This window comes from Teleopsis dalmanni, chromosome 2 (genome assembly GCF_002237135.1).
Source record: "Teleopsis dalmanni isolate 2A chromosome 2, ASM223713v2, whole genome shotgun sequence".
Classification (NCBI taxonomy): Eukaryota; Metazoa; Arthropoda; class Insecta; order Diptera; family Diopsidae; genus Teleopsis; species Teleopsis dalmanni.
Window position 1 is genome coordinate 87364386 of NC_051847.1, and position 25585 is coordinate 87389970.

The following is a 25585-nucleotide window of genomic DNA, read 5'->3' on the forward strand; positions in this document are numbered from 1 at the left end:
AGAATATTGATTAATAATCGCAATCAATATTTTAATACCTAATTTAAGTTTTTAAAAATAATTAAAACTAATTCTTATTAAAAACCCAGAGAAATTCTGTGCACAAAGGTGAACATGCCAAATTCGAACACTTTTATTTAAGACAATGAATATATTTTGTATAGGTTTAATATCTAAATCTGTAAAAGTGTACACCGATTACAAAGAGTAAGGGTTATGAGGGGTATTAATTGTATATAACCATTCCATATCTGTGTATGCCATTCAATAAATTCCTTGATCTTTTTTAACATTAAATATTAATATACGACGATCACATGTATTATAAAAAAAAACAGTAATTCTTTTTTGTTTTATAACACCCTGTATAGTAACGACATCTTAGTCGTTATATTTATTTTTATAATTGAATTTTAAATTAAAAAAAAATTGTTTTTAATAACTTACCACCAAGTTTTTCTCTTTTATGTCTTTCTTTATCGTGACTTGTTATCTTGTTTGGTATTTCATCCGTTTGAGCTGTTGTTGCTGTGTTTCCACTCTGATCGATATCTAAGGAATCCCAATCCATTCGTCTTTTACGTGATCCGTTATTGGAATAAATTGTTTGAACGTCAATTATTTGTGGTCCGGGTGAGCCTTTGGAACGATCGTCTATTAGTCAAAGAAACCATCATTTGTCTGCTAATAGTTGCATTCGTATAGTACTTACCTGTCCAAGATTCTTCTGAGTTTGGTGGTGAGTCTATGAAATTGATTACAGTTTCATAATCTGCACTAATGTGCTGATGATGATAACCACTGTTATAGTTTCGGTTTGTATTCGTGAAATGCTGTAAATAAATAATATTACTTTTATATATGCAATCAAATTAATTACTTAATTTAGTTTAAGTAAACTATTTCATGAATTTTTATTTCATTAAATTTAAATGCACAAATGTAACATTATTTTAATATTTATAAATCTATTACTAAATTATCTATTATACATTAAGACTGAAAAGTTTTCGGAAATTCTCATTTAAAATTCGCGCGCTGTATATTTTTCGATATTTTAAGTTTATGTAGTTTGGCAGCACTGTCCTTAATTACTATGCCAAAAATGAGCGCGATCTGTCAGACAGTTCGTTTACGGCAGCTGTTGAAACCAGTTCACCTCAGTAGTGCGTTGCGAAATGTCTTCGACGGTCGTACGACCGTCCTGAAAGGCTTTGTACCACTCATAAACTTGAGTTTTCGATAAAACTGATTCCCCATAAGCCTTTTGTAGCATTCGCAACGATTCTGCACACGAAATTTCGTTCGAAACACAAAATTTGATGCAAACTCTTTGTCCAATATTTTTTTCCATTGTTTTTTTCGCAACGCACTACTGAGGTGAACTGGTTTCAACAGCTGCCGTAAACGAACTGTCTGACAGATCGCGCTCATTTTGGCATAGTATTAAGGACAGTGCTGCCAAACTACATAAACTTAAAATATCGAAAAATATACAGCGCGCGAATTTTAAATGAGAATTTCCGAAAACTTTTCGGTCTTAATGTATATATTTTATTATATCCAATATTATCACTATTATTTATTACTAAATTATCTTTTTTATCTATTTTATTATATCCACTACATTATATCTAATAATATCTATTTCATAATAGTTAATTAGATAAAAGATAATACAGTCAAACTTCCATAACCCGAACTTCTATAATTCGAATTTTCTATAACTCCAACTAAATGGGGTGTAACAGAATTTAGAGAGCAAACTACATACAATAATAAAAAAATTTTTAACTCGAAGTCTTCATAAGTAAAACTTTTTCTTTGCAAAATGGTACTTCGAGTTATGGAAGTTTGACTATATATAGAAACATAATTTACTTTCTGTTAATTGTATATTAAGATAAATTCCAATTATGTCATAATTTATTACTTGAGCTATTGGAACACATTTAATGTTTAAAAATACTTATTTTACAAAAATATTAATATCGAATGTTTTCTACTATATATATAGAAACATTTATATATATATGGTGAAATATAAATGAATGGCCTTATTACATACTTTCAAAATCTCTTTACACCACAACGCCCAAAAGCTTTATAATACCAGAGATGAATTCAGAATGTGCAAGGTTCATTATGTTAAAGCAATTCTGCAATATCTTCTCTGTTTTTATCTGGTAATCTCAAAAATTGGACTAAAATTCTTTGAACCTACCGATTTTGAGAGGTTGAACGTCGTCTCTGATATTGTAGTCAACTATCTCTAAAAAGTTGGTAACGACACAACTTATTATGGAATCTATACCATCATTAACATTTATCTATACTTTTAATGAATATAATTTGATATCGGTCAGCAAGCTATACCTACCTAAATACCTGTTAAAAAACCTGCTACAAATATAGTTATTGTTCTTTAGCTTATATATACAAAAAGTATAGATTAGTGATCTTAAATTGTAATAAAATTGATAATGGACAAATTTTTATCGACAAGTTCAAGGAGACCTCTAAATTAATAAATAAACTTAATGAATAGTATAAGTGATATTTTAAAATATTAATCATTTTTCATATGATGATAAATTAATTCAAATAGATGAAGTTAAACTGTGCTTACAAAGTTAAATAGGTCTTGCAGGTTTCTATTGAAACCGCAATATATATTTTATTCTGCACTGGATTTGCTTCAAATATGATTTAAAGTACTTAAATAACAATATAGTTTTCTTTCTTGAAATTAAATTTGATATACTTTGTGTAAGCAATTAATTAAAGACTGTCAAAGTTCGACGTAGTGCTAAGATTTGCTTAGAAATATATATACCGGATGTACTTTTGGGAATATACCGGATGTATTTTTCGGAATGATATGAAGCAATATTAGTTGCTATTATTATTTTTTTTCTTTTGCATAGGATTTTTAAATGGCTTTAGTAGAAATGGATCTATAACTCCAAAACTGACATCTCTTCTTGATTAAAAATGCAAAAACCAGTATTCGTCAATAATTAAAAAAACTCTTTTCAGATTTTATTATAATTTTATGAGTTGAATTGGCCTTGTGCAAAAAAAGTGTGAAATGAGTCGACTATTATTATCAAAATTTAAAGTTTTTAAAAATTGTAAATTTGTTATTTGTTCTAAATAATATACAATTTTATTTAAAATTAAAAAATAATAAAAACAAATATTATTAATTAATATATAATATAAATAATCAAAATAATCATCAAAATTATAAAGAAAGCATTACTCAAACTTGTTTAATTATTGATAGAATCAAAATAAAAATATATTTTTGTGTACCACATTCAATATTTTATTATATAAAAGTATTAACGTAAGTTATTTTTTATATATGACAACTTATTATTTCTTTGGAAATGTATCTTCTTCTTTAATTGCCTGTTCGGTTTAGAATGTTGTCAATTAATTTTTAAATATTGTATTTTTGAATTCTTAAAATTTTTTCGTCTGTTTCACACAATTTTTTATTTCTAAAAATTTTAATATACATTTTATAAATATTAATTTTTGCATATAACTTATTTGTTGTTATTCTCTGTGCTTTTAAACTTTCATACTCAATTTTCTTAATAATCATTTTATGACGTAAAGTTTTAAATACATTATCACAAATTAATTCTGTTAATTATTATCATATTAAGAATTCCACTTAAAAGCAAGAACTAGTAGCTTGACTCTTGAACACTTAATCATTTCGTATAGAAACATACAGTCTTCCCTTGAAATACCTGCTTATATATTGTTTAAATATTTCAGATATACGCACCGTCTATGATCATCTGCAAATGAGTTATCAAAATAAAATTCTACTTCTTATATGAAAACATTTATTTTTAAATTTATTGAAACAAACTGTTCACGAGTACTTTTAGCAAAAACATTTGTATTTACTTTTATGTTAAATACATTTGTTGTTCATTGCCATTTATATAATTTTAATGCTGGTTCAGTTGATAAACCTTAGTATAATTGTACTCATATTAATAACAACATACAAGTATATACAAGTACATATATGTATATCAGATTCATTGCTCTTGTATATACTTAACTTGATAATTCCATCTTTCAGTTTTCAGTCTGTTTCAGTGTGAATAAAAACAGTGATAAGAGATTTTCTGTCGCCTTATCAGAAGACTGAATTTTGTGTCTCAGATTGAATTACTGCTGAAAACTATAAAAATATATAAATGTGTAAGTACTATATTATTATGCAAGAAAATCGAAATTTTTTTATATTAAATTATTTACGTTGAATAATTTTTATTTTGTTTTAGAAGAAACAAAAAACATATTTGAGAAACAGATATATGAGCAAATATCATTACAGATATTAAAGGCGTGCCAAAAATCAACTGTAAAATATGGTTTCGTGATATATTCGAAGTATGAAATAATATTCGTTAAAATATATTATTTATATACATAGATAAATAAAAAAAATTATAAACACATACATTTGTATTTCAATTTGATTAAATTCCCGTATTCGTAAATGGTAATACTATGATATATACTACATACACGTATATACTACTAGTAATAACATACTATTTCATTATTGGATTTGCAAATAATTATTGCAATTTTATGCTTAACAAAAATAAAATATACAGATTTGTATGTCAAAATGCCATACTTTTGCAACACTAAAAACCTATAGCATAAATATGCAAATTCTTTTGCTATATTAGCACTACTCATACTTTCTTGTAAAATGCCCTATTTAAGAGTTTATTAACTTAAACATGTAATATTCACATAACGTTCGGAAAGGTCTGTAGATCGTAGGTCGAAAATGTGTCTCTTTTCGAATAACGAAAGACAAACTATATAAATGACCCTTTTAATACTTATTATATTTTTTGTGGACTACTATATTAACTCGAGGCCCTATGCTCCACAAGGTGTTAAAGGAATTATGAAGAATATTAATTCGTTAAGTTCATAACGATACTTGTTGATTACATTTGTTCCAAATTTAACAATATCAATTTACGTGTAATTTCAAATTGTTTCCCTCAAATAGTCTAAATCAACTATATGGTACGTACGCCTCAAGTAGAGAAAAACTGTGATACACTAACTTGACTGTAGTGCTTTCTTCCAGCACTATTATTCATTCACATACTGATTTACCTTCTCCTATGCGCAGTGGCTAATCAGCTGTTCAATTTCATTTTTAATAATATTGAAAACTTTTTAATTATAATTTGCTGTAATATTTGCACCAAACTGTCAGTTGAAATATTCTAAAATATCTAATAATATCCTAATATCCTAAAAGTTCAAAACAAGCACATTGAAGGCATATTGTTCAGTGCAGAAAAACTCGTATGGTATCAGTCAACCATAAAAACCCCATAGATTTAATAATCAAAATTATATATTTAATAATTTAACAAATAAATCTTAGCACTTAAAATATATAATTCAATAAACATATAAAAAAATTCAATAAAATGCTACTAGCAATAATACTAGAATAATAATACTATAATTGTGTAGCTAATAATGCTGCTACTAAAATCATCATATGATATAATTAATTGCTAAAAAAATTAATAAAATAAAATTAATAATAAAAATAAAGATTCCATAAAATTTAATATTTAATTTTAAAAAAAATATTTTTTTGGGGAAAAATTTTTTTTTTTTTAAATATAATTTTTATGTGAAGCCAAATTAATCACTACAATAATAAATAAATCATTTATCTGTTTTTTATTCAACGAAAATATAGCAAATACATAACTTTTTTCAATTAAAAAACTAAAAAAAATTTAAACCAATTGAAATATATATTAATTTAAATGAATTACATCCTAAGCAATTTATACAATATATAATTGACATAAATAATTTAAATTGTAGATTACACAAAAAAAAAAAACTAACATTAAATGCTGGAACTAATTTTTATTTACTCTTAGCAACATAATATATGCTGCTGTCAGATAGCTATAAAGAATCTCTAATCTCAAAACAAATTATTTAAATTATTCTAAAGCTGAAAAAAAACCATATTGGAGTAAAACATGTAAAACTGACCTGAATTTCTAGCTGCCAATAATTCGAAGGTAATTCCTTAACTTGCGAAGGACGATGTCAAAACTGCTTTTATAACCACATTTAATCTAATAATAACGAACAGCTGAAATATTTGCAAAAAATGGTAACGGTCCCATCAGTATCATCAGTTAAAATCAGTTGTTAAAATTATTAAATATAAACTATTTGCTAAGTCATGGGCTAATGTTAAAAGTTGAAGGCAATTAAACAGCTCATTCAAATCAAATATGCTAACAAATTTCGAAGTCTAAATAGATCTGAGCTTAGATTAATTACTGTTTAGCTAATTAAAATAATTATCAATTATTATTGCAAATATGTAAAAAAAATCTATAATGCTTGCTTCCCGACAAGTAGGTTTTTTGGTTAAACATACTTCTGTTAACTACCACCTCTCAGAGATGAAATTAAAGGAAGTTGATGCCAAGAAATTTTGTAAAATGCAGATTACGTTTCGCTAAGGCCAATTACATATACTTAACTATTTGTACTATTTATTATTTATTATTATCAAGGTTCCAAGATAAGGATCTATACACCCGAAGAAATATATATAAAAATATGCATTAAATAATGTCTCTAAAAAAATTATTAATTAAATTTAACAATTAAAAAACTATAAGTAATTAAATCAATTACTCTGCAGCTGGTTTATGATTTCATTCTAATTTTTAATGATCTCTCACAGCAAATTAACAAAACTGCAAGTTATAACAATATAATTCAAGTACGGCTTAGGGTCAGTTGTATTAACATTTACCCTGAGCTTCAAATTCGACAGGATACAATTTGAACACTTGCTGCTTGCAGTCTCAAAAAATTATTTACGAATTATTTAATATAAGTGTTCGTGTTCTCAATGAACAGTATATGGTGCGTGATACTACATCACAGCCTTCCCGAGGTGAATCTGTTCTGATACTGATAATCTATTGACATAATAGAACAGTGCCTCTCATCTACTTTGTCTTTGTCCAGCTCATGCACGGCGGCGACTCAACATTTTAGGAACCCATTTCTTGAGGATCTTGAGCAATTACAAGACCTGACACTAAACACCACTTTAAGCTTCGCCAAAGGTTCTAGGTGATTTTAAATCCACAATGGGCTAATAGTCCTAAGTGGATTCGGTAGGAATCGACGGTATAACCTAACCTAACTTAATTTTGATAATAAAAACGACTGATATGTTTGGTAAGAAGTTTGTATTAGCTTCATGTACGGTCAAAGAACTTCTTTAACAGTAGTAATCCCTACGTTTAGAAGCAAAAATTCTATTTCGATTTCATAATATCCTGATTAAATATGAATAATTTAATCCATTCGACTTAGGAAGAATATAAAAAAACATTTTTATAAAGTCGTAATATCATAACCAGCACAATTTGATTATGCTCGTATCTAACTTCACATCTCTTGTGATGTAAAGAGACGTTTGTACGGATATTTTCAGTTAATTAAAATTTAGTTTAAAATTAAGAGAAATTATATTTTGATTAATAAATTGAAATTCTTTTTCAAATTATTTTGCGTGTGTAGTGATTAAAGTTTACTTATCAACACTTTTAAGTTTCAAGTGGCAAGGTTCAATTATTAGTTTTATTTGTTTAATATCTTATATATTTATATATTATATATATAATATAGTATATTAAAAATGAATATAAGTAAATGATAAACCTTAATAATCATTATTTTCCGAAACACAAGAAATGGCTAGTCCTGCATTTCAGTTAACTATATCATATCTTTATTGGATTACTTTCTGGTACATAATAAAAAAATTATTTTATGCTCCAGTAATATTTTATAAAAGTGTAATAAAACTTAAAAACAGTAGAAAAATTTATAATTTTAGATACTTTATGTATTTACACTATTTTATATTCAGCAATTGGCAATATTTATTTTATTTAATATAAAATCTTTAGTTTTTTGTGAGGACATAAAACGCTATGTTTATTAAATTTCAGACAATGTATATTTCATTTCAAAATATGTTACTGTTTTTGATAGAAATCAAGTTTATTTATATACAATACTTAAATTTTTTTAATTTAATTTAATTTTGAATTTAATAACTAACTATGAGAAATATTTGGCGTGAATTGAAAATGATTTTCATACTACTTTATTGTATAGTATACTCCGTTTGAATATAAATAAAACTTTAAAGACAGCTTTAAGTAAATATGACTATACAACTGTATACATAATTTAAAGTCCAAAACACCACTAAAAATAATACTAATAAAATATTAATATTAATATTAATATTATATATTATTATTTATAAAATGATAATAAGCATTAATAATATAAACTATCAAATTTTTTTTGAACATATTATTTAGAAGATTGGGAATACGCAAATTTGTCCTAGATTAAATTTTAACTTGCTGAAAATCCGATCATTAACTAATACAAGAGTTTAAAAGAATTTATCTTCACACATATCTAAATGTTAGAAAAAAAATATTCTCATAACAATAAATGGACTTAATCCAGTCTAAGTGATGAAAATTAGAAAGCGACTAAAGAAAAAAAGAAAGTGGTATGTGATCAATATTAAAAGATTATACTTTGAATTACTGCTTATTTTAATTTTTAACCGTTAATGTTTATGATCCTGATTTTTTCACTATAAACGGTAAGAGAATGGGCCAATAGACCTAAGTAGATCCCCTAAAGATCACCAAAATAAACTAACGTGACCTAATGTTTATGATCTTTAAATATTACATTCAGTGGTATTATTTTTATGTTTATTAATTTATCAAATAGCTTTATCGCTTTGTCTTTCATATAAATATTGATCGTTTCAATCTCTTGGTCTTGGTGTATATCAGTTAAAAGACTTCAATAAAGACTTTCTTAAATACAGTAGAGGATTCACATCAAAAAACTCAATTTGACCAGCAGTTTTGACGCCGCTTAGAAAATAAAGATAATCAAAATACTTTGGAATAAGGGGTTGCAATTTTAAAATATTTACAAATAATTTATATATAAACGAAGTAAGATAACAACATGTTCAATTAATTATTAATGCAAGCAAATAATTTTATGCCGCCCACAGAATAAATATACCGCTTTGGGAACCACTTCAAAGCTAAATAATAGAAGTTAACAACCGTCTTATATTATTAGTTAACTTTCTTCCGATTACTTTCTTATCAATAAAGGTTTTAGAATATTATTCATATATATTAGTTATTAAAACTGTCTAATCAATCAGCAATAAATTCGTATATTAATATAGTGATAACTACCTCACCTCTAGCAGGTAGTGCTCGATCTATGTTTGTTTATATGATTTTGTATATTGGTATTAACTATAATTAATATGTAAATGTGTATATTTAAGCAATAATTGCATTTCATTTGGAAAAAAGTGACGACGACAGATAATCTTTTACTTTACTATCACAGATATATTTATCACCTCTTCATTATATCTGATGATATCATTTTTTTATAAAGGTACTAATTGTTAGAGTTTTGTTTTCGTAATAAAGATTTTATTGAACAAACATCTAGGAAAATTTTTTACGAAATAAATGAATATCGTTTTCATAAACGAATTCAAAGTGAGTTATAAAATTTAATATCTGACGTTTGTAGTTCTGATTAGAAATTAATAAATAAAAACCTTAGATTTTAGCTAAGGTAAAAAAAAGTAAAGAAAATACCATAAGTCAGCTACATAATCTATAGTAAATAACATATACTTATAAAAGGCATATATAAAATAAATAAAAAATATTAAACTTAATTATAATAAGTATATTAAGTATATAAACACAAATATATTTGAGGAATAATTGCGTTTCATTTGGTAGAAAAGTTTATTAGATATATTTTATTGCTTTACTTTCACAGATATATTTATAACCTATCCATTTTATAACTTATAAAGCTAAGAAATGGTTTTGATGCTTAGAAGTAAAAAATAATTATTGAAATAATTCTTATATTTGGAAAAACTTTTACAAATATTTTATATTAAAAACAGAAATTTAGTATTAAGTCTTTGAAAACTATTACCTAAATTACTTTTTAATTTACTATTAAAATAAATCTTAAAATACAACATATAATTTTAAAAATTTTTATAAATTTGTTAACAAATCAATAAATAATTTATGATGGTAAAAATTTTAAAATGTATCACTTTTATTAAGAATACATATACTTTTTTAGTAAAAAGTAAATTTTGGTTTTTGTTATTATATTCTTTTATTGATTATTTCGATCCAATAAATTTAACAACCGTAGTAAAATTTCAAATTTCAAATGCCAAAGTATATTTTGCTATTAACAAATTTTCAAAAGTTTGCTTGGTTTACTTCAGTACCCCTCCGTGCAAAGCAGTCTAGAAAATGACATGAAACCACAACTAAAGCAACAAACTATGCTTAGCTCATAGTTTAGAAAAATGCACCACTTTACTCGAAAAAGTAATATTGAGGTCTACTTGATTGAGCAAAACGCTCATTCCATCTCCGCTGCAACCACCAGCAGTGGGAAACGCTGGTTTCACCCTAACAACTTCCACATATATCTTTATCTTTAACAATATAGCAATCACTTTCTTACAACTACCACATATATCTTCATCTTTATACAATATAGCAATCACGAAAAAGTAATATTGAGTTCTACTTGATTGAGCAATCCATCTTCAATGCATCCACAAGCAATGCAAAACGTTGGTTTCACCCTAACAACTACCACATATATCTTTACCTTTATACAATATAGCAATCACTTTCTTACAACTAATACATATGTCTTTATCTTTATACAAGGTAGCAATCACTTTCCTACTGCCTTGGATAATTTGTAACGGGCCCTGATAAAGCTGCTCTAACACAGCTCGATCTGATCTACGCACAGAAACACATGATTATCCATAAGCTAATTACTGGGCATACACATTGGTTACTGGGTACACATTGGATGTTTGATACTGCTACTAGACATGCTTAATTACCTTTAAGTTTAATATATTCAGTATTTCATTTTAGTTAATTGTAGTAAATAACTTTCTCGCTTTGTGTTTTATATAAGCCTTGACCAATTTTATCTGGAGGTCTTTATGTATATCTGTATTATGTATTACTTAAGAACTCATCAACATTTACTAAACGTCTCAGTACTGTATTTCGAAATGTCTAAAGCTGTAGTAATACAAATATTGTGTGTAACTTTTATACCAAACAACACAATAAGGTTACAAATTTTAATTTTTTGTAGTTTCAGAATATTCTTCAAATAAGTTCACCTAATGGTTGTTTTTGTTTCTGGGTAGATCCATATAATACCTATTTTAAAAATTAACTAAGTAAATTTAATGCGAACGAATACAGTCTGAAATCTATATCGACGCTGCTTTCAGCAATATAAACAACTCTGTTTTTCACAGAAGTCTGTATTCAAAAAACATAAAACTATTAATTGTAAATTTATTAAATCAAATAGTTCAAATAGTAATTTATAAACATTAATCATATCAAATTTCTTCAAGAGTAAAAGTTGAAAACCAATCCATAAAAAATTGATTCCATATATATTATTTAAAAATAATTTTATTGATGTTGAAATTTGATTCTGTAAGGCCCATTTGTTGCTTACCATGTAGGTTTCTACAGTGTTTTTACTTCGAACATTACTTTAACTATTGATCCATAATTAAAGTAGTTAAAAAAGATATCTCTGACTCACAGAATCAGACTACTTTAACTATGTAATCAATAGAAGCAATATTCAGAAAATATATTTAATTTATTATTATTAACTAAACAAATCAATAAAATTATTAACAACGAATATCTGTTGGCAATATCTGATAAACATATAATTAAACGGGTGTGTACATATATTTTTTTATTGAGCAAATATACATATAAACATAAAAAATAATTGCGGTTGTATTTTTCTGTATAAATATATTCTAAGTAGCACACAAAAATACATTCCACATACTTGTATTCGAATATATTTGAAAAAAAAATATTTGGAAACGTTGACTTTTGAATGCTTTTTAGTTTAGTGACGTAAATATATTTTTTATGAATGTATTCTCATAAAATGTAGATATATCTGAATATCGTTGCTCATACGTAGTGGTGTACTGTGCGTACTGCAAATATAAGTGAAATATTTATAAATAACACTCAATTTAAAATTATAAATAAAAACTTCAATAAAAATTTTAGAGCATATAGCAACAGATTTTAAAATATTATGTATTAAAATAGTTATATTTTTAATTTTAAGGTTATGTACAATAAGCCAAAGACGAAGTAAAAATTGTTGAAAATACTATATGTTCTCTACTTTCACTGATAAACCATAATCAAAAGAAATTTATGTTAATATGCTTTTAAAAAATAAATAAATATTAAAAACTATTGGAGCACAAGGATAATATTTCTAACATTATTATGTATGCCAGAGGAGAGTATTGCAGGTATATAACTCAGTGCTAATGCAAACTATAGATTTTTAAAAAGTGATTTAAAGTTAGTTTAACTAAAATTTAATTTAATTTAATTTTTTGTTTTTTTTTTTGTTCTTTTATTATTTTTGCTTTATTTAATAATTTGTAAATTCTTATTTATTGTGTATATATTATTTATATCTTTTTTTTTGTTAGTTTTTAAGTTAGTTCTAAGATGCAACAAAATGGTTTTTTTCTCTTAACGCATTTTTAAAACAAAAATAAAAAATAAATATAAATAAAAAATGTTTTTAAAGTAACTATTATATCCGTACATATTTTAGGGGCTTCGTCAAGTTAAATATATATCATTTCTAATTTTATTCACACATGTTGTTGATTATCCTTGGATGGATGCAAAATAAAAAGGAGAAAAATAAATTCTTTTAAAACACTACATTTTTGTATCTTATTAATACTTAACTTTTTTTATACGAGTATCTAACCTAACATTTTTTAAAGAGGTTTTCGAAAACTGGTGAACTACAACAACATAAATTTTTTTTTTACTATTTTAAATTATTGAAATTTTGGCTGACCATACAGCATTTTTTTATTATCACAAAATATAATATTTATATATAACTTAAAGATATTGATCTTTAATCTTTTATATTTAAATGATTTAATATTATTTAATAATTTATATGATTTAAATATAATATATTTATATTATGTATAAACATATACCAGCATTACATTGCATATACATGCATACTACATAAATACTTTTATTATGTATAAAATTGCTAATATTATTTAACGAATTTAATTACATTTCTTTTAAACATTTTTTTTTATTAGAAATAATTAATTTAATATTCTGATTATTTGGAGAACTAAATGATATAGCCAGTTACACTAAAGAATTCTTTTCGAATATATACATTTCTTTCATATTTAAAATCGTAAAAGCAGAAAAAATCTATATATAGACTTGAGTTTAAATATATGTTAAATTATTGTATATATCTATATATAAACGTATTAAAATCAAAAAAGTTTTGAGGTAGAATTCAAAAACTTCTATTAAATATTCGAGTTCCTAGTGAAATAACTTATTATATCTAAAAGTTAGATTATAAATAAAACTTAAAAAAAAAGGTATTAACTGAATATAAAAATTAATTTTATATTATTTTTTTTTGTACAAATTAGTAGCTTTTAAGTTAGAAATATTATTTTGTATAATGGGTTTTAGGCAGAAAATACTAGACTACAGAAATAATTAAAAAATATGGCAAACACGTATTACAAATACAACTAACAACTGTAAATGTTGCTCGGCAATAAATGAGTACAATGAAAGATTCTTGAAAAAATTCTGTATTATACACAAAATTAAATTATTTGTTTATATTATTAATATTAATTGCTTTTCAAAAATCTTTTTTTTATTTGATTCTAACTTATTTTAAGTATTTTAAGAACAATTATTAAACACAAATTTAAAATCTATAAAAAATAATAATCGACGGAGTATAATATTAATATACAAAACTTTCCTATTTTACACATGAATGAAGTAAGGATCCTTTAATAATAATATGTTAAGTTACTATATTTAATAAAAACAAAAATATTACCGATAATATTAAATATTATCTCATGGAAACTACAGCAGCCATTAAAATCTATGTATCAAAATCAGTATGATATCAAGAATGGTTTCTTGATTTTATAAACCTGGGTGGTTAGAATATGATATATTCTAATAAATATATAAAATATTATTAGAACCTAAAAAAGGCAGTAGTATTATTGTTACATAAAATAATCTATATAAGTTATTATAAACTTTGAAGGATAGGTATGTCTTTCCTTTTTTATATATGATAGACAGGAAATGATACAAGGCAATTAGGAAAAAACTTAAGTTTAAACATATAAATATTGAAAAGTTTCGTCATATATAACTACACTGAAGTATTCTATAAATGATCTTCATATATGAAAATTCTTAAAAGTAAGACTAAATCAAATATTTAGCACAGAACTTAGAAGTATGTTATTAAGGCACTCTATGAAATAGCAAAAACAGAGCACTTTGTAGATTTGTTATGGACAAAACTGTGATTTTATTATCAGAGCAAGAAAGCATTTTGTAGATTAATTATGGACAAGACTATGATTTTAGAGTCATATAATTTACAAATCGTGCCCTTTCAAGGAGGTTTTAGAGGTTCAATAAAATTTTTTAAACAAAAATAGTATATGCATGAAGATTTTATATTATAAATATACTATCAGACCTATTCTGTGCACTTTATAAAATTGTCAAACATTGACACTTGTCAAAATTGACTGCTGTAAAGATTTTGGTATTCTGTGACATAAATAAAAAGGTCTTTTCCTTGTTAGTGGTCAATACCTCAAATGCTGTTTACAAAAATGAAAATATGCTCTTCTTAAGCATTTTTTATTATTTGCATACATGACAAATATTCTTAACTAAAATATACGCTCTTTACAAGCATATTTTTTATTGTGATTTGAATGCATGAAAAATGCTTTCGACAATTTAAAATATATGCTCTTTACAAGCATTTTTTACGAACAATTACGAACAGTTACGAACAGTTTTATATACAAAACACTTTACACCATAGTGTGCTGAGAAGCATTAGGTACTTGAGCTTTGAAATTTGTCAAGATGTGTCCAGAATACCAAAAAGCTTTCTGTTTTATAAAAATCAAAAATTTTATTAAAGAATTTGACAAATTTGTCAAGTGCACAGAATAGATCCGTATATGTATATAATATTTGTAAGCTATATAAAAAATTTTAAAGGTCGCAGTGAGCCACTACAAATTAGATCCTAGGCCTCGATATTTTATCGATCTGTCTAAAACATTTTTTTTAACTAATTAACTAATAAACTATTAACTATTAAACTATTTAAAATATTAGCAAATTCATATTGACATGATAATTCTTCAAATATTATGTTCAGCCACATCTTAATTTCGCAAAAATCTTAATTTCATCTTCGTTTAAGAAATTAAGTTGTTTTTTTAATACAAAATTTAGTTAGGAGGTATAGATATTAATTAAAATGAAACGAAGGCTGAAATTGAGATAACGAAAAAGTGACATTTTTTTTAAATGACAATTTAATAAATCTGGGAAATCTAGTGTAAATTTTTAAATTTGAATATGGGGCAAAAACTGTACCTGTTATTAATTTAAAATATAGTGGAAAATAATAATTCATATACCTAAAATCCACTAAAGCTAGTAACAAAATACTACTGAATAAAATTACTGAATGTCATCTTTTATAGTTATAAAAGTGCTGGTTGAAGCATGTAGTTTTTAACATTCGATATGTGAACAAAAAACATATGATTTCCTTAATTTGGGACAGTGTGAACACTTTCGAAATTAACTTAATTTCATTTTTACGAAATTAAGGAAATTTGACTGTCTGAACATAGTATAATAGTCATTAAATAATATTTTTCGTGATTACTATTTTAAAACTAATAATAAGAATAGTATATGGTATTATACATCATATCTTCGATTCTATATAGATATAAAGTAGGGTCCATTATACGTTCTTAATAATATTAAGAGAACAGTATATATACATATTTACCTGATTGCTTAAACTCGTAGAACTGTTGTTATGCGAATGATTGCTATTGTTGTTATTGTTGTTATTATTATTATTATTTAGATTGTTATTGGTAGAATTGTTGTTGTTGTTGTTGTTGTTGTGGATACTATTACTGTGGTTAATGTCACTATTTCTATTGTGGCAATTATTGTTAACGTTTTGATGATATTGACTTTGATTATTGTATTCCATTTGATCGAATTGATCTTGTTGTTGGTATTGTTGTTGTTGTTGCTGCTCTTGTTGATGATTATGATTTTGTTGATAGGTATTTGTATGTGTCGTATCGAAAAATGTTTGTAAATCCGAGAAACTGGGAAATTGTGTTAAAAGCGAAAGCGCCATTCGTTTTTCAATTTTAACAATATATATTTATATATATATACTCAAAAAAAAATTTTTTTTTTCCGATCCAAATATATACTATATATGTTTGGGTAAACTTATTTACGTTTTTAATTAAATGGAATATTCCAATTATTTAATTGCTTGCGTTTAAAATAATTATTATTTATACACTTCGCCAACGGTAAATTTACGAACAAAAGAAACACGATTTTTATGCGAAAAAGATTTTTTTTGTTTTTAAATATTAGCTTTGAGTTTTTTTTTGCAATTTCAATTTCAGTTTTCAAATAACAATTTGTTGAAATTTCAAAGATTTTTTAAGGTTTTTAATATTGATATTGTTTTATGTTTTTATTTTTTTAACTAACAACCAAAGCAACATATATTGTTTTATATGCAAACTTGTGCGCTTTTCTCTGATTACATACAGTCACTAAGAATATATATATATGTATATATTTTGTGTTTATTGTATATATATCTAACTTAAATTCATATAAAATTTGTTTTAAATAGTTTTTAATTAGATTTTAAATATAAGTAAAAGTGTTGGTCCTTCGGTTAAGTTAGAAAAGCACGAAAAAAGAGTTATAAAGTTTCTTGATACCAGTAGTTTCACGTTGACGATGGCTGCGCAGTAGAGTATTTTCAATTTTTATCAGCATCTTGTTCATCAGATACATATAACTTTCGAGATACTCACTAAAGTTGCGTTTTAAATGCTGATTTGCTTTCTCCATTTATTGAAAAAAATTAGTTAAAATTTATTAACAAAGGATGCAATGTTGTATTATTTTATTTGAATTTATAAAATATTTAAAAATTTTTTTTAATAATATTTTATTAAAGGGAAAACACTGTCGTCAAATTTTACACATTATTAAGGATTTTTTATTAGATTTTTTTAGAGTGCTTTGATTGTTTAATTTTTATAAGAATTTCACTTTTCTATATAATTTAAGAGCTAAACTAGAAGCTCGCTGCTTTTATAAATGAATTTAATTTTCACTTTTTCTTAAAGAAAATTTGTTTTTTTTATTTTTAAACACACATGTAAGTTTTATGTACTTTAATTCTTTACTCAGTTCACTTATTTTTAAATTTTAAATTTAATTTTAGCTTTTTTAAAATTTATTTAATATAATATAACTATTTAAATTTATTTTTTAATTTTATTGTCGTTTTTGTTTTTTTTTTTTGAAAGTTTTAAATGTTAATTAATTTTAATTTTTTTTTTAATATTTTAATGGTTAATGTTTAAAATTATTTTTAAAATGGGTGGGAAATTTTATTTAAATACTGAATTTTTTTTTTAAAACAAATTATTAATTTTACTTTTTGAGAAGTAAAATTTACTTTGCGTTTATTAATACAAATTTATTAATATATCTTTTTATATTTTTATATATATATATATATATGTGTATTTTTTTTATATTTTTGTGTGGAAAATTTTTCACTGATTAAGATTTTTTGCGACTGGTGCGGTAATATATCAAATGTATACTGCAAATCGTGTTAAAATATTTTCATAAAACACTGGTCTATCTCCTCCTTTAGTCTAATCGGCAACGAAATTCCGTAAACTTTGTTATTGTAAATTTTATGTTTATTTAATATATATGTGTATATACATATAAGCACTCTATATTTGAAATTGTATATGTAAAGTCGCTGATAAAGCTGTTTTATATTCTTTTTTAATAGAAATTGTTGCTGTTTCAATATTTGTATATTTTTTATACTTATTACTTATACACTTTGTATTTCAACTATGTTGTTGTATTGTAACACGTAAAATCAAGTTTATACAGGAATTGCGGCACAATATTTTAATAATTTGAATTTTTTTTTTTTGGTTAAAAAAAAATTTAATAATTTTCGCTTTTTAATTTGTTTCGAATTTTGTTATTTGTATTTATTTATTTATTTTTTTTTTTGTTTTTAATTAATTTGTATCAGTAGCGTCCTGATAAGCGCGCTTTTATTTTATAAAAATATTAACTTATATGTTAATTATTTATTATGTATTTGTGTTCTACTCTTAATAGTTTATATGATGAAAAAGGATCTGTGATGCACGTTTGAGGAACGCACGTCAAAGGAGCAATTTTAAGACAACGAAGCTGAGCTCCGCATACCGGAACGAGTCAAGCATTTTGCAAAATAATTTTAGTCTAACAAACCGTCGTACACGAAGTTGAAAAAAACAATGTTTTGTCAGAATTCAAATTGGAAAATGTACGGCCGAACAGTTAATTGTACAGAGAATTACAATTAATTCACGATCATAACAAAGTAATGGTCCAGCAATATCTCCAAGCTGAGTCGTCGTCGTTAGTAGAAGCAACAGCAGCAGCAGCAGCACTAGTTGTTGAGACTCAATTAAATATTATTTTTCGTTGTTGTTGTTGTTGTTGTTGTTGTTGTTGTTATTGTTGTTTTTATTATAAACATTCAATGCGCGCACACAAGTTGCTCCAACACTAGATAAAGGGCTTTTAAACTCACTTAAGTATATTTGAACTTTTTTTTACATTTTATGGCACTCTCATTAACTAAACGAGGAGCTTTATGCTCTCTTTGCACTCAAATTGTACACAAACAAGCAACTTATGTGAAAGTGTAAGTGTGTGTGTGTGTGTGTAGCAAAATAAAAACTAAAAAATTATTTGGTATATTTTTATTTTTGCTTGTTGATTGAATCAATTATTTCACTGGAGAGCAAAAGAAAAAACTCTTGTTTTTGGTTTTTTTTTGTTTTGTATTTATTGTATTTATTACAAAATGATCAACAATATGTGTGATATTATTATTGTGCATAAATTGTTGTATTTTTTTTTAAATCAACAATTAAGATCTTGTTTACTTCATTACACTTGTTTTTTATTAATTATTTAACCAATAATCTTGTGTGTCTAGTAGTTTAAATGTGGCATACAGTGAGTGCCTTAACACGCGCACACAAAAGCTATCTATCTCTTGTAGAGCAAAAATTATTTAAACAAGTTTTTTATTTAAAAATATCAAAATTATTTTTGCGTATTGTTGCGTACGTATGCGTAACGATAAATTATTTTTGTATTTTTGTATTTAACAAATCACTTGAAAGCGCATAGGCGAACCGAAAACTATATCACGGCACGTGAAACGAGCATGAAATGTACAGACAAACTGTTTTCATACACTCAGCAACACCACTTAAATGACGTTATACACAGATTGTTCAACTAGGCATAGCAGGTGCGTGTCACTCATACTCATACTCTTACCGACCACTATATGTTCCAGTTATGCATATGCAGCATATGATCAGCTTAAATATGTAAGCAAATAAATGTCTTGTCTCTTTTGTCATGTAATGTTGAACCACAGAGACAAGTATGTAAGCAATGTTAAGTTAATGTTAATTCAAAGACAACACAAAGAACACAACAAAGAAAACAACAAATTTATTAAAATAGCATAAATATGTGCTCTTATTGAGTATTGTTGAGAACCTCTTTTAAACAAGAGCACAATGAGTTAAATATCTAACACAAAACAAAACCAATGATTACCTCAAAAGCAGCTAACACCAAAATACAGCGTATTACCAACAACAAATAACCTGCGCGAAAACAAATAAAAACAAAGAAAAAATTGTAAAAAGCAAGAATAACAGCGCAATAAAAAACTATAAACTTGTCTAAATACACAATGTAATGTTAATTTTTTACACACACTCTCTCTCTCACTCTCTTACTCTTTGGCCGTTTATAATAACTCTTAAAACGAAATGCATTTCTTTTGCTGCTACGCACTGCTCAGGTGGATTACACGTACAGCGCAGCTGAGCTGCTGCAACTGTTCAATTCCTGTTATTTGTCTCTACTAGTTTAGTTGAATATTTTTATTATTGGGCGTAGTCAATTTAAAAATAAAATTCATTACTTGTGTCAAAAGTAGTTAACTTTTCTTTTGTAGAAGCATTCAGTCAGACTTTGTATATAAATTAATGCTTGATAAGATAAACTTCATCAAATCATCAAAAGACGAAAGCAAACTAACTACAAGAAACAAATAAAATATATGAAAAGGAAAAAATAAATATAATAAATTCAATTCGTGAGGCAATATATTTAACCAGAGTTTCCTAATTGTTTATTTTCTAGCGCTGCACTGTACTTTAAATTTTTACTTGCAGTAGATTCTATTTACATTGAATTTAAAGATTAACACTCATACGCGCAGTAACACCAAATTTTCTATCTTCGAATTATCTAAAGAATTTTGTTTTTATCTAAACAAAAGCAAATTGTATTTGGTAATAATGCACTTTGTATTTAAAAATTTAACTAATAATGTGTATGGGTATTACAAAACATTACACATTACATTTTACATTACTGAGTAGAATATTCCTATAAGAACAAAACAGAAAGATGGCGTAGTATAAGAAGGAAACAAATTCCTGGACTACAAAATATACGCATGTAGACCGGCCGAAAAAAAAATTTCACAACTTATATAAGCGGAACGAAACATAGACGAAATAAAGAATAATATAACACACCACTCAATAAGTCGTGTGACTGACCCACAGATGGCGCTGCCATTGTCAAATCTGTATGACGTTTATGAAGCACCAAACTTCAAAAGACTATGTGTAAAATTTCATAACATTTCGATTAGTCTCACAAAAAAAGTGGGAGCCATTTAAATGAAGCTACTTCCGTTATTTTCAAAACAATGGATTCTTGATGAACAAAAATACTGTACAATGGCTTCAAAAGTATTATCCGAACTCTGCTCCATCAAAAAGAACCATTTGTTATTGGTTTGCTGAATTTAAACGTGGTCGTACAGACACCGATGATGGTGAACGTTCTGCTTGTTCAATTGAGATGGTTACACCAGAAAACATAAAAAAGTCCAGAAATTGGTTATACCTGATCGAAAATTAAAATTGCGTGAGATAGCTGAGACCGTAAAGATATCAAAAGACAGTGTGTTTACAATTATGCATGAACATTTGACCATCAGAAAGCTCTTTTCAAAGTAGGTGCTGCGTTTACTCACAGTCGATCAAAAACAACAACGTGTTGATGATTCAGAGCAGTGTTTGGCCATGTTTACACATAATAAATCAGATTTGCGTCGATATATGACAATGGATGAAATATGGATCCATCACTTCACTCCGGAATCAAAACGATCATTATCTGAGTGGACCGCAGCCGGTGAACCACGTCCGAAGGCACAACAGTCAGCTGGGAAGGTTATAGCTTCAGTATTTTGTAATGCACAATTCATTGACTATCTCGAAAAGAGAAAAACGATCAATAACAACGACTACACAGCATTACTGCATCGTTTGGAAGCAAAATTGCACCATGTCACAAGTCAATAAAAACGATGGTAAAATTGCACGAATTACACTTCGAATTGCTTCCTCATTCACCGTATAGTCCAGATCTGGCCCCCAGCGACTATTGGCTATTCACTGATCTCAAAAAAATGCTCACCGGTAAGAAATTCATCTGAAATGAAGAAATAATTGCTGCAACTCAAGCCTTTTTTGAGGTAAAAGACAAATCCTTCTACAAGCACGGCATCGAGAAGTTAGAGAAGCATTGGAATGATTGTATTGGCTTTGAAGAAGATTATATTGATGAGCAAAATCGATTTTTCGCAGAAGAAATTTGTTTTTCTTAGTTAGTCTTACGACTTATTGAGAGATGTGTTATATACAGGCAAGCTTCCATAACTCGAACTAAGACGAGTGCAACATGGTTTTAGTGAGCAAATTACATATAATTCTGCTTCCATAACTCGTACTTCTATAACTTGAATAAAAATATTGTCACGTGCAAATAGGAATATGGGAAAGTGCATTCTATAAGTCAATTTTTTTTTTAAATATGAATCCATTTTGGTGTTACAGGAAGTCTCTTTTTTCAAACCAAATGTTTAATTTTTTTCTTTCTTATGTTGCTTCTTTGTGCAAATACCAGTCTCTGGCAGCGTGGTTTAAAATAAATAAAATAACTTCCAATGCTACTCTTAACTATTATATTGAGCTTACCTATGAAATTTGTACATCAAGCTTTCCTACAGATGTCGATATTATTGAGCATTATAGCTTTGAATTAGTTGATCCGATTCTAAGTGCAACGGGAAGTGGATGAAAATGTTCATTACGCTTCTAAGAATGAAGTAGAAGACTCATTCAAAATTATTATCTTTAAACGAATGATCACTATAAGGCTTGGAATAAATTATAATCTTTTTTTACTAAAAATAAGAAAAAAAATTAAAATTCCAAACCCTAATTTAGGTTTCACTATACCTATTTATATTATACTAACTTGAATTCTCCATAAGTCGAACTTTTTCTTTGCAAAATAATACTTCGAGTTATAAAAGTTTGACTGTATTTAAAAATTAAAAATAAATAAATAATAAGTAAAAAAATAAAATTAAAAGTAAATAAAGAAAAATAAATTAATTAAATATATAATGACAGGCACTATCCCGTTACTGTAAATAAATTTATACGAGTATGTAATCAGTCACATTCTGTTAAGATAAATGTCAAAAAAAAAGAAGATAATCATTCTTTGGAAAAAGTTTCAATCTGGTATCACTCTGATCACATCACTCAAAAACTGTTGGTCAATCCATACAATTTGTCATTGGTCAACACAAACTTTTTAATCTCTACTTTTTAAAGTAGATGGAAAGCACACAACCACCTCTAAGAAATGAGATAAGAAGATCTGAGCTTTCAAACTGTGAAGAACTTCCGGTTGAAATCACTTTTCAGTAAAGAGGATATATAGCAAATCAGTAACTACTTTACAAAATGCTTGATTTTCAATCATTTATTGTCAGTGAATAGTTAAATACTTTGCATTACCCACTCATTTACATAAGATAACATCGTTGTTATTCCACCATATAGTAAAAATAGTAAAAATTAATAAACTATAATTGTCCCTTGGCTGTCAATGAAAATGTTAACCTTAAACGAATTATTGACGTAGTTTGTACTTAACAATCATGTCTATATATTATATCTTTATCTATTTTAAAGTTTGAAAAGCTCACTTTTCGCAAGAATATAGTAAAAATCTGATTTAAAAGATTGTAAGCATAAATTTAGAAAACAGTGAGGTTTTCTAATTCCATTCCATCTATTCATACAACTGAAGTCAATCATTTTGTTTTATTCAGAAAATGTTTTGATATTTTGATATCTAACAAATTTAAAACGTCACTTTTATATGGTTGTGTAGCGTTTAGCAAAGCTTCAAACACTACTATTCACTAGTTAGAAATTGCACAAAGCCAGGCTCTGAGAAGACTTTTCAAAGTTCCATGGTACATTAGGACGAATGACATCCTCAGGGACATCAAGATTGATCCCATCAAAAAATGAATAAAAAATAGAGCCCTGAAATTATTTGCGAAATCTGATAGACTTACCAACACCGCGGTATCAAATTTCAGAATGGTTACAGGCTCTTCGGGGAGGTATGCAGATCTGAGGTCAATTATTGCTTAGTCTGATGAAGTGATAAACAATAATCTAGTCAAGGCGCAAAGAGGGGTTTTGAAGAAACCTCGAGTTAAAAAAGAGTATAAGTGCCTAAGTGCACTAGCTCAAAACTGCTTCAATATAATAATAAAGACTTATAGAAATCATATTAAAACCTATATAACATTTAAAACATATATTTATTTTAAAACATATTGCTATCTTAAACTGCAGAGATCTGTTGTCTTTGAAGCTAACAGTTTTGAGTGCTTTCTTCCAAGTCTATCTATTTACTATATACACTAGTATTACTATTATATATCTATATTATATATATATATATCTTTGACGAAATGAAATAGTGTAATCTCTCCTGTAATTTGTCCTCCAAATTTAAACGCTACGCAATTCTGGAAATTCTATAGTAGTTGTTTGCCTTATCTATAAAAAATTGATAAGAAAAAGTAAACTTTCCTATTGTTTTTAAATTAAATTTAACACTTTCAACTATTTTTAGATAACATGTTAGTAGAAATAATTAAGATCCATGGTATATGGTAATGCTACTTGTCATTTCATAGTGAACTTCAGTTATGACGTCAAAACAGAAAGGTGTAAGAACTGGTTTTATCTTGTATGAGGAACATATTCAATAGAAAACAGCCGGATATATCAGATTTACACTAAAACCTGATATCTCGAGGACTAAACACTATTGTCGCATCTGAGCCTACTTGAACTCAAATAATAGTTTGCTGTGATACCACGGATTAGGGTTACTCATACGTAAAACGACCGCAGGATCACTTGTATGGACAAGTGAAAGTTATTGAACGTATAATGCAGTGGAAAAATTACTCTAAATATCAAAATTTACTAAAACTCACTGCGTCCAGGAATTCGGAGTGGTATTAATATAATTATATTTATTTATGAATTATATTTATTTCGCCGAATCCACTAGGACATATAGTAAAAGAATCCAATCATTAAGCATCTTTCGAGCATCTTTCTTTTAAATATAATTTTAATTTTGTTTACTAAACCTATCAACATTTTTGAAATTTTTAATATTTAATTATAATAAATTATTTTTAATATTCACATATACACAAAATTATATAAATAATAATAAAAACTACTTTTGTCATTTAATAATTATTTAATTATTTAATTTTTTTTTATAATTTAGTTGTAATTTAAATATTAATAGATAAGGTTGAGTATTTTTTAATTAACGGAAAATGTAAATAAAAAAATTAATGAGTAATTTAAAAATTTTCACGATATCAATTTGTATCTCTGGAACTTTTTTAAACAAAGGTATGATATCTTGAAAATCATTGGTGATTGTTAGTAAAATTTTGAACTATTCAATTATTATCTTGACCAAATTACATATTCATTTTCGATATCCGTAAATTAGAAAAAAATATATTAAACTATATTCAAATCATAAAAAAAGATTTATAACAA

At 26.1% G+C, this 25585-nt stretch overlaps 3 protein-coding genes across 4 annotated transcripts in view; 1 reads left to right on the forward strand and 2 right to left on the reverse strand.

Annotated features, from left to right (window-relative positions):
- Positions 1-16649, reverse strand: part of LOC119675181 (upstream-binding protein 1-like) — a 52303-nt gene extending 35654 nt beyond the window's left edge. Inside the window, exons 1-3 of one of the 2 annotated variants that reach the window (XM_038086368.1) lie at positions 16219-16647; positions 713-833; positions 448-654 (exon numbers count right to left, since the gene is read on the reverse strand). In XM_038086368.1, the coding sequence (XP_037942296.1) occupies positions 448-654; positions 713-833; positions 16219-16584 (694 nt within the window). In that variant the 5' untranslated portion in view covers positions 16585-16647. Of the gene's footprint in view, positions 1-447; positions 655-712; positions 834-16218 lie in introns of both variants that reach the window. The other variant, XM_038086370.1, reaches the window with a different exon arrangement.
- A 408-nt stretch (positions 16650-17057) lies between these two features.
- Positions 17058-17397, reverse strand: LOC119675182. The gene has a single exon (XM_038086372.1). It carries the CDS (start codon positions 17325-17327, stop codon positions 17154-17156), a length of 174 nt encoding a protein of 57 aa, XP_037942300.1. The 5' UTR covers positions 17328-17397; the 3' UTR covers positions 17058-17153.
- A 3952-nt stretch (positions 17398-21349) lies between these two features.
- Positions 21350-21979, forward strand: LOC119674994. Its single transcript, XM_038086155.1, has 2 exons — positions 21350-21361; positions 21632-21979. Exons 1-2 carry the CDS (start codon positions 21350-21352, stop codon positions 21977-21979), a joined length of 360 nt encoding a protein of 119 aa, XP_037942083.1.
- Positions 21980-25585: the final 3606 nt, after the last annotated feature.

Bases quoted from the DNA above. Each gene is read 5' to 3' on its own strand.
- LOC119675182 (XM_038086372.1), bottom strand. From the start codon at position 17,327: ATGGAGAAAGCAAATCAGCATTTAAAACGCAACTTTAGTGAGTATCTC.